Source organism: Porcisia hertigi, chromosome 25 (assembly GCF_017918235.1).
Source record: "Porcisia hertigi strain C119 chromosome 25, whole genome shotgun sequence".
Taxonomy (NCBI): domain Eukaryota; phylum Euglenozoa; class Kinetoplastea; order Trypanosomatida; family Trypanosomatidae; genus Porcisia; species Porcisia hertigi.
The window spans coordinates 143,339-154,413 of record NC_090584.1 but is presented as its reverse complement, the minus strand read 5'-3'; the positions used below and the strand labels follow the sequence as shown (position 1 = coordinate 154,413).

The window sequence follows — 11,075 nt, the reverse complement described above, 5'->3', positions numbered from 1 at the left end:
TTTGGGACAACACGGCTCATGTTTACATGCATAAATGCATGTGTGTGTGTGCGTGTGTACACATGTACATGTATGCATATAATTTGTTAGTTGTACGGCAAAAAAAACACTATTGGCTAGGAAGGCGATACGGAGGAGGGAAAAAAGGCGGTGTGTGTGTGGTGCATTTGTCATGAGAGGTAGAACAAACACAGCACAATAGAAGAAGCAGCGTGGCGGGGTGCTCTGCGGTGACGCTTTGTGTGTGTGTGTGTGGGAAGGGGGGGGCTTTGCGTATTTCAACTGCGGGCTCTACGTCCTCCTTTGATGTTATCCGCGCCTCCCCTCTTTGCATTGGAGAGTCTTGTCCTCCTCTTGAAGTTTGTTATTCCGTAGGTAAGAGGAGGAGCACGCTGATATACGTATATGTGCGTGTTTTTGTGTTTTTTTCAGGGTGTGCTGCCGCCGTCCGACGCCTTTTGGTTTTGTGTACTTTGTACTTTTTTTTTGTGTTTCCCGTCTATCCCCCCTTACTAGATACAGCTCTCTTTGTGCTTCTTTCTTTGCGTGTGTGTGTGTATGCCTGTGCGCTGTCAGTCGTGCTCAAACACAAGTAAGACCCTCTGCCCCCCCTCTCCTCCTCTCCCCCTCTCTTCCCCCCCTCTTCCCGCCCATTCAGAGAGAGAAGTTCCTCATGGATGTTCGCAAGCAAGACAAAACCGGTGTACCACTTGCTTCTCTGCTTTTATAGCCCCATGAAAAGTTCTCCGTTCTGTACATAGTGGATTGATGAAAAGGGGTGTCCTCTTGGTGGTTGTCGTTGTGCTGGTGGTGGTGGTAGCCTGCGTGCACATCTGTGATGAGATATATTTATGTGTGTGTGTGTGTGTGTGTGTGTGTGTGTCCGAAGGGTGGTGTGCGCGTTATCGTGCGTTTTACATTCATGTGTGTGTTCATCCCTTAGTTTAGCGTGTTGCCTTCTTGCTCATTATCTACGTTTGTCGTCGTCGAATCTCTTCTGCTCTTTGACATCACTTGTTGTCGCGTTCCGCCGTCACCGCTTTTCTCAGTTGTTTTTTTCACACTATCCGCCGTCCTTTCCCCTAGTCCCCTTTTTGTTTTCTTGTTCACTTCATCTTTCCCTGGTCTTCCTCACCCACGCTCCACCCCTTCGCTTGTCCATGCACGCACACACACACACACATACACACGCTCCCTTCTCATCACTTACCCTTTTTGTTTTACGTTTTACGCATGTGTCTCCCTCCCTCCCTCCCCCCGCCCTACCCGCCGTCAACAACACCAAATTCTTTTTTTTTGCACACTTGAGAAGCCTGTCATGCCATCTCGTCTGTCACGCTCAAAGAAAAAAAAAAGAATCTCACTTGACACGGGCCATCTACACTGATGAAGAGAAAAATAAAATGTTGCCAATAGAGATCGATAGGGATTGTGTTTCCGGTATAAGAGATGGAGGATCAAAGAACAGCTGCTCGGAGGGATGACAACCCTCCCATGGAAAAAAAGAAGAAAACAAAGGTGCATCAAAAGGAGTAGACTCCCCCCACGATATCAGTCCCTCCTGTTTGGTGTCTTGCCTTTGTGCTTTTCTTTCGCCCTTTTGGGTGCATCCAGAGGGGGGGGAGGGAGGGAGGGAGATGAACCACACTATTTTTCCCCTCTCCTCCGATTGCACTCATTTAGGTGCACCCGAGCACCAGTGATCACAAGAGCTGCAGCCTGAAACAGCCGTGGTGAAAAGAAGGTCTGTGCTTTTATGTGTGTGGGTGCGCATCTATGGTGTTCATCTTCTCTCGCCCTCTATAGTCTGCACGGTTTTTTCTTCTCAGCGTTTCGTGACTGTTTTCCTTTCGAGTCCTCCCCTTGTCTCTCTGTCTGTCAAGTTCATCTATAGCGTTTTTGTTCTCGTCAAGTGAGTGGTGATGGCGCGGTGGTTGTTGCCTTTCACACGTATATCCGCCACCGCGGCTACGATGCCGCACCGCATCACACCCCTTTTTTTTTCCTGGACCCCTAAACGTTAGTTGTCCGCGCGTTGTCGCTTCGCTCTGCTCCTCCTTCCCACAAAAAAGTTTTGTCTTTTCATATTGTTGTTCATAAAATTGTTTTTTGGCTTTGTGTTTATGTTTTGTGTTTTTGACTTCCCATTTTTGTCCCCCGTAAATTTTTTCTTTTTTTTTCCTCCTTTTTGTTGGCGTCTCTGAATCTCTCATCGCACCCCCCACCTTCCCTCATCTTTCCAGTTTTCTCTGTCTGCGGAATGCGCACAGGCAAGATAAAGGTGTATATATATATACATGCACACGTATACATATGTGCATGTGTGTGTGTGGTGGTGGCGGTGCGAGGGTTTTTGATTTTGTCGTTTCCTTTTTTTTGCCCCGGTTCCTTTGGTTTGTTTTGAGTTTTTTTTTTGCTTGCTTTCCTCTTTGTTTTTCTGGATATTTTGTAGTGACGCATTTCTCTCTGTTTCTTCCTCTCTCTCTATGTATATATATTTATATATTTATATAGTAATTATATATATATAAATATATATACATAGATATATATAGATATACAAACACACATATATATATTACATATGTATACACGTGTATGTATATGTATTTATTTGTGTTCTATTGTTTTTATTTTCCGTTTTTTTTTTCGTAGGCTCCATTTTTTTCATGTTCATCTTTTCGTGATTTTTTTTTTTTGGGGGGGGAGAAAGGGAGAAGGGAAAGCATGTTTTTTTTCTCCCCCTCGCCTTCTTCCTTGAAAACAAACACCAGGAAAAAAAACCGAGAAACGGAGGAAGGAACAAAAAAGAGGAGGAGGTGGACGCCGTGTTGACGAGAAAAGCAACAACACACCAACCACGGTAGAGGCGGGAAAAAGGATAGGCGTCCCCCCTTCGCTCTCTTTCACGTATGTGTACCCCCCTCCCTCCGAAAAGACACCTAAACAAATATTAGGAAACAACAACACCCCCCCCCTCCCCACCATACAATCTATATATATATTTATATATACATGCACCGTTTTTTTTATTATATGCCAAATTGGCGTTTGGCACGGACAAAATAAAGAGAGGAGGACCACACACACAAAAAAAAAAGAAGCCCGTGGGAAAAGACGAGGAGATGAAAATAGAGGGGGGAAGAAGTCGGGCGCCGCAATTGGACGGCGTACACATGGATGTTTGTGTAAATTAAGCGGAGATTCTCGATGTTCAAGTCACCGGCTCACAGACTCACGTTGCTGGCATGTACACATATAATATACACATATTTTATCCAGGAGAAACAAGGTGCAGAGGTTGCGATCGAAGCAATATAGTAGTTGCGGTGGTGCTATGTGTCAGCAGCGCCTGATTCTTTTTGTGTTTTCTTTCTTCTGTCCCCCCCTTCTCCCCCTTCTTCAGGCTGACGGACGAATGCGTATGTCATGCCAGTGGGTGGCTTCTTTTGCACACCACTGCCCGTTCTCCATTTGGCCTCACACACCCAGAAATACACCGCTCCGTTCATGCGATCCTCTCCCCCTTTTTCCTTGTTATCCTTTCCCTAGCAAAGAGGAGGTGAACCGCCATTATCACATCACAAGAGAAAAAAAACACTTGCAGGCTGACACGATCGCCCCATAAACGTTCTCCTCAGGACGGCCTGATCGTTGACCACCGCCTCTTCTGGTGTCGTTTTTTTTTTTCACGCCGAGTGATTTTTGTCGTCGTCTCCCTTGCGTTTGCCTTCACATGAGGTCACGTGTGTGTGTGTGTGTGTTCTTCCTCTTATTCCTCTCTTTCCTATCTCTCCTCTTTCTGTCCTTGAAAAAATTTGGCCTGTGCTCTCGACTTTTCTCTTTTTTTTCCCGTTTGTATTTGCGGCCCTTCTTTGTTGTTGTTTTTTCCTCTTTTTTTTGTACTTTGGCGTCTATTTTTGTGCCTCTGTCTCACCCCGGTGTCTTTTTTTGTTTTTCATTTGATTTAGCTGTTTTGTGTATGTTTTTTTTTTGGTTCTGTAATGTGTGTCTGTCTGTTTTTTCCTTCTTTGTCTCTTCCTTCATGTCTTTGTTTGAGAGGGCGGCGGGTAGACTTGGGCACTCTCACCCTCTCCGAGTGCGCGTGTTTTTGGTTGTCCTTCTCCTGTTCCACACACACACACACACACACCACTCTCAATTTTGCAGCGCTGTGGTGCTTTTTGTTATATACCCTTTTTCCTCTTCGCGCGCTCTCTGTCTTCCCCCCCCTTCCCCCCGGCGTAGACAAGGGTATGCATGCATGTGTGTGTGATGTAGTGCTCGTGTTCGTTTTTCTCCTCGTGTGTGCGCGCTTGTGGTGTCGACTACCCTTCTTGTTTACGCGTGTGTGCCCTCCCCCTCCCTCCCACGCCACGGACAAAGTCGTGGGGGTCTTGCCTCTCCCAGCAGACCCCAACGCTTGTTTGTTCTACCCCCAACGTTTTTCTATATTTTCGCCCTCAACTTATTGTGTCTCGATGATGATGTCTGTGTTTTTCCACCCTTCCATGGGAACACCCTCCAATGAAGGATTGCGAAGCACCCCCAGAGGAGGTCAAGAGCATATATATATATATATATGTATATATATACACAAACACGCAGAGCTGCGAGTTGAGCACATATACAGTAGGCGAAGAAGGGAGAGAAGCAGGGGTAGCTGCAGTGGCAAGAGGAGAGTGAGGAGAGGTATGAGAAGAGGATCGCAGGAAAGGCAGTGCACAAGGGAGGGAGGGAAGGAGGGAGGGGGAGGGGGCAGAGAGCGAGATGTGAGGAAATGGCACTTTCGATGACGAGGGAAAAGCGACTCCTCAACCGCATGAGCAGTCACACCCCTCCTCTCTCCCTCCACCAAACGAAGAGAATCATCGAGAAGCAGGGCCATGCCCCCCCCCGCCCCTTCCCCCCAAAAGGTGCTAGTGCATGCGGACACACACGCGCTGGGGCAGAAAAGAGGCTCACACACAAGGGCAGCACGCATCCCCTATCCCCCTCCCTCTTCCCAAATGGTCAGGCGTGTATCCTTCGCGTGACACGGAGACAAGGACCACAGAATGAGTGGTGGTGTGCCAGAAATAGGGAAAGAAAAAACGCAAAACTCTCACACTCATCCACAACACCCCATCAGTGAAAAAAAGAAAGCAGCTGTGTGTTGTGTGTTTTTGTGTGGAGGTATTATAAGGGATACGTGCCAAAACTCTTTTTTCCCTTGTCACTGGTGTGTCCGTTGGCATGTGTCTGCATGCCCTTGTGCGTGCGTGCATACGGCTGTGTTAGAGTGTCTTAGCCCACGATAGAATATCTAAAGGGGAAAGGAAGTTGCAAGAAAAAGGAGAAGAGTTGAGTGAAGAAAAAAACATAGTAAAGAAGTCGCGCGCGTAGAGAAGCCAACAGTCAACATGGGGGACACGAAAACAGTCACCTCTCTCCCCCTTCCCCCCCGTACACAGATAGTGAAGTGACGATGTGCATTATCTGAATGAGCACTGCAAGAATGAGAAGAACAGGAAAGAGGGAAAAGCTTGGCGCGGTGTGATATCAGTGGTACGGAGAGAGGCGATCGTGTCTCTTCTCATTCCTTCACGCTGCTGCAGACTCCTCCCTTTCCTCTCCTCTCCTCTTCTTTCTGTGTATCGGAGGATTACACTCGGCACATCAACGCACCCGTGTATGTGTGAATCACCTACGGCGTGTGCTCGTGTTTTTTTTCGGGGGGTTCGCTGAGGACTGATCTCGTAAGGTCTCAGCAGTAACTAAGATGAATAGGCGGGTGAGGCGAAAGAGACAACGCAGTTGTTTCTCTCTCCCCCCGTGCACGTGTGCCAAGTGGTATAATCTCTGTCAGTAAAGCTGTGTGTCTGCATCTATATCGCAGAAATACACACACACACGTAGGTGCATACCACACGTACGCGTCTGCTGAGCTTTGCGTAGCGCTCAGAAAAAAAAAACCGCCTTACTCGCGGTCTCGATGCATTTTCAATTATTTTTCTTCACATCAATACCCCACTTTCACCCTCGCGCTTTTCCCCTCCACTCTATCTCTTTTCCATCACTTTCCTCTGCACACCCACCCACACCCTAACACACACACACACACACACACACACACACACACACAATCTCCTCTTTCCCTCCCGGCCACCGCCACACGCACACACGTCGTGTATTTGACATCTCTTCACATCGCAGATTCTTCGCTTTCTTCTTTTCTCTTTTTTTTTATTTTCTACTATTTTCGTCCTTGTCTCTCACTCCCGCCCCGTCCCACAAAGTCGCCCTCACCTTTTACAACCCTCTATCACTCACTCACCTCCTGCCACCATGTCCCAGCAGATGACCCCTCCCCAGCAGCAGCAGCCTCAGCAGGTGCCACCGCCGCAGATGTACAACCCCGAGCCAGAGGCCCTGCGCAACCTCATGGTGAACTACATTCCCACCACTGTCGATGAGATGCAGCTCCGTCAGCTCTTCGAGCGCTTTGGCCCGATCGAGGGCGTCAAGATCGTCTGCGACCGCGAGACGCGTCAGAGCCGCGGCTACGGCTTTGTGAAGTACCAGTCAGCGGCATCTGCTCAGCAGGCGGTGAATGAGCTGAACGGGTTCAACATCCTGAACAAGCGCCTGAAGGTGGCACTCGCTGCGTCTGGCAACCAGCGCCAGCGCAGCTACAACCCCCAGCAGGGCCCGAACCCCGCTGCGAACATGGGCTACTATGGCGGCAACTTCGCTGCTGCCGGTTATCCGCAGCCGAACCCGTATGCGCAGCAGCAGATGATGGCGATGCAGCCGCAGTACATGATGCAGCAGCCGGGCCAGCAGCCCCGCCAGTAGGCTACGCAGCGGCTGTAGCATCACTCTTTGCCCCTTTTGGGGCGCAGGGAAAATAATCACCGGCTTCATCAGGTCACTGTGACGCGCGAGTCTGCTTGGGTTCAGTCGGGAGAACTTCAATGGGCGTCAAGGGAGAGGGCGTATGGAGAAGCGACTACACCCAATATCGATGTGTGTATTCGATGAAAGTCGTGCGAAGGATTTTGTAGAGGCGAGGGAGGACCTGCAAGTCCTTTCCCCACCGTACCACTTTTTCGTGTACCCATTCATTTGAGCGACGCTTGCTTCGATCTAAACGTCTCTCTAGCTCTGTGTGAAAGGGGGGAGGAGCGGGGAGGGGGGAAGGTAGACTTGGGTGTTCCTGATCTCACCGTGTGCATCGATACGCATTGTCGCTTAACGGTGTCGCGAATGGAACAGAGAGAAAAAACACGCGAAGCAAGCGAGCAGCACTCATTAAAAACCAATGAAGGCACCAGTCACGGGAATCAAATGCCGTGTGTGTGTGTGTGCATGGGGGTGGGGTGGGGGCAAAATGGTATAATAGAGAGGAACACACACACACACACACACACACGCATATATATATATATATACACACACGGTCCAAAGCGCCGGGTCCTAGAGAATGCGAATAAAACAGTCATGGGTTGCGCTCACTTTTTTTACGCATCGAGATACGCGTGAAGTTAATTCCACAATGTTCATTGCGCCCCCCCCCCCCCCCCCCTATACGCGTACGTTATTGTCACTTCCCCCGTTCATTTGGTTGTATTGATGTCTTTTCCTCTTGTTCACCCACCAGTACCACCACCACCACCACCACCAGCACCACCCAACAAGTACTCTGCTTGGTGAGCGTATTCCTGAAGTGTCTTCTGTTCTCTCCTTGATCACTTTATTCGTGTGTGTTTTTTCCTTCTTGTTTGTGTGCGCGCGCGCGTGTTTGTCTGGCCTCTGCACCGCCCCCTCCTCCCCCCTCCCTCCCCCCCTGTTGGCATTGTCTAGCCGCACACCCAAAAGACAGCCAAGAATCAACTGAAGTCATGAAAAAAAAAGAAAACAACAACACTGACGTTTATTCATCCGCTCACGGACTCTCACGCACCAAACAGGTAATGACGGCAACAGTCCTTCTGTTCCCCTGAGCTTTCCCACTCTCACCGATGTGCTCGATGGCGTGTCTATGTAAGGGAGTGTGTACAGTAGGGGGCTGCGGATTCTCTTAGTGAAGAGGTTCGTTCGTGAGTGTAAGTGATCGAGTGTTTGTGTCCCCCCCTCCCCCTCCTCCCCCTCGTGGTGGCGGCGAGTCAGTAACCTCTTTTTTTTTTTGCGTTCATTTTGTTGGTTTTTCTTTTTGCCCATAGGAGAGGCACACGTGAGGTTTCTCACCGAGATTCTGCTCTACTGTCCATTGGGTGACCCCCTTTTCTCCCCCTCCCATATTTCACCTCCACGCGTCGTCGTCGTCGTCACTTTTGCGCCCGCCTCTTTGCCTCATTGTTGGCTAATATATGTTTCTGTGTGTGTGTGTGTGTGTGTGCGTGCGTTCATTCATTCACCGACTCACCCCCCTCGTTACCACCACTAACGTGTTGAGGCTGTTTCTATCTTATCTTCTCCGGCCTCGTATTGGGTTTTGAGTGATTGGTGTGAGTGTGTGTGGGTTGTGTGGTGCACGCCCTGCTACAAATTTCTGTCGGTTGCCTTGTCTTTCTCTCTTTTTTGCTTCCCTTCGCGCTGCGCCGTGTAACGGCACCAGCATTCATTGATGGATCCCTCGCTCCATTCCATCCTTCCTTACTTCTATTGTTTCTCCTTTGTATGTTTGCTTTCGCTTTGGCACCCAGTTTCTTTGAAGCTGTTCTTCACCTCGTGCATGTTTAGGTCTCTCTGGCCACTGCCCTTCTCCCACCACCTCGTGTATCCTATTGCTGCCGCTGCTGCATTCCCACTTCATCTCCTTGCCTGATCTCTTTCTTTTCTGTGTGACGTCAGGGGGAGGGTGCGTTGGTCACACAGCGGTGTATGCCATATCCCCTTCCGTGGTGGAGGGAGGGGGGGGGGAGGAGGAGGAGCTGGTCCTACTTTGGTGAGATACCTCCCAGACCACAGCGTGCTAGGACCAGCAACCGTTTGAGATCCTGGTTTCTCTGTGTGTCTGTGTGTGTGTGTGTGTGTGTGCGGCGTGAGCCATTTTGAGCGCATAATGGCATACAGAACTCACACTACTTGCGGGGAGTTTGAGGAGGAAAACAGAGACGTCCAAAAGTGGAGGATTGATGAGTATTTATATATAAAAAAGGATTCAAACAAAAGTGATCGATAAGCGGTGACGGTAGTGATTTGTGGGCGCTCTCGTGTAGTTCAGCGTGTTTTTGTGTGTTTGTGAGCGTTTGTTTTCCCCCATTTGAGTAGTAGTATATATTTTTATATGCATGTTGGTGTGTTGTTTTATATATCATTTCCATTTTTGCCCCCCCCACTCTCCCGATTTGTGTCGCGTTAAAATTTACTTTTTTTTAGGTAAAGACGGGAAAAAGCAAACAAAAAAAAGAGCAAGGATCACACACACACACACAAACACACACACACACACACACCAGAACTAAATAAAAGCGGTCGTCGCTTCTGTGTGTGTGTGTGTGTGTTTTGTGTGCGTGTGTGTAGGTGGTTGTGTGTGTGTGTGTGCGTACGTTCTCTCCTTTTTCTAGTAATGAAACCGGAAGTCCTGCCAACAACAACAAAAAAACGAAAGTAAAGATGTGCTAAAGCGAGAAAAACAATAGACAAAAAAACGCAGAAATGCGAGAGAAGAAATGACTATCACTTGCACCACCCCCACCCCCACCCCATTACCACAACCATTCACCTCTCAAAAAAAAAAACACCAAAAGAATATGTACACACGCTCATTTTCTGCTCCCCCCCCTCCCTCCCCTGCGCACGCCAGCCGGCCAGACAGACAACGCAGGATGATAGTTCCAGGCAGACAAATTTTCCCACCACCGGAGCACACATTTTGCTGTCCTGCTTTCTCTCCTCCCCCCTCCCCACTCCCCGCGTGCCATCACCGCCCGCCTGATGGTGACGCGGAAGAAAAAAAAGGGGAAAGGAGGAGGGGAGAGAGAGAGGGTGCAACAAGAGCATCAAAAGAGGTATGCCTCCGTTGTTATTGTTGTGTGTTCCAACCGCATTCACTGTCTGTCTGTCTTTGTCTCTTTCTCTTCCTATCTCCCTGTTTTTTCGGTACATGCAATTTTCAAACACCCACATCCGCACAAACACAGACAGCCAGATGGGGCGCGCTCGACCCCCTACACACACACACGCACACACACACACACAAACACACACGCACACACGCACACATACCGCGAATAATTGAAAGCTGTTTCACCTACTCCTTTTTAAATATCTTTTTAAATGCTTGTCGCCACCCGAAAGACGGCAACACATGCGCTAACTCGTGTGCGGTTTGCGAATACGATATAATCACAACTAAGCACGTGCATTTATCGATACGGTCTCAAGCTGCTCTCCCCCCCCCTCTCTCCCCCTCCCCCTCCCCCTCCCCCGCCGCCGCCGCTGCCGCCGCTCCTCTTGTGCGCAGCCACGCACGTACGCACGTCCCTGCGAGTATGTGTCTGCTTGAAACTGTTCTGCATTCACACTCACCAAAGGTCTACCGGCGGCTGCACATCGCTGCTTATATAGGCGGCGGGGGGACACACGCGCCTAATGTGGCATGGGCGTCCACGCCTGCCTAACTATCATTGAGTCTTGAGTCTATCGTCCTTTGTCTCCCCCCTCCCTCACTCTGACTGGCAATCATGCATACACGCACACACACACACACATATATATATATATATATATATCTGCTAACGCGTCTGGCGCCCTGGAGCCAAACAAGCGGCTCACACACGCAACGATAAGAGCTGGAGACGAGAGGGGGCTAGTATAGGATATTGTCTTGGGTGATACGTCAGTCCGAAGTCTCAGAAGGCTCACTTCTGTCCTTGTAGGCATACACACACACACACACACACACGATCAGTCACACTCACACCTACTCACGTGCTCTAGCCACATCTTTTGCGTTATGAAAAACGGGATTTCCCTCTTAGTGTTCATCTTATCCTTCTGTTTTGTGACTTGATCTATTGGCACAACCGTGTTGAGGTGTGTACCGCTCATTTGTTTTTGCTGCTGCTGCTGTCGCACTGCGAGGGAAT

The 11,075-nt window shown here is 49.2% G+C and overlaps 1 protein-coding gene across 1 annotated transcript; it reads left to right on the top strand.

Moving 5' to 3' along the window:
- Nucleotides 1-6,327: 6,327 nt before the first annotated feature.
- Nucleotides 6,328-6,837, top strand: JKF63_04545 (uncharacterized protein; the record flags this gene model as incomplete). Its single annotated transcript, XM_067900528.1, has 1 exon — nt 6,328-6,837. One exon carries the CDS (start codon nt 6,328-6,330, stop codon nt 6,835-6,837), a length of 510 nt encoding a protein of 169 aa, XP_067756549.1.
- Between the last annotated feature and the right edge of the window lie 4,238 nt (nt 6,838-11,075).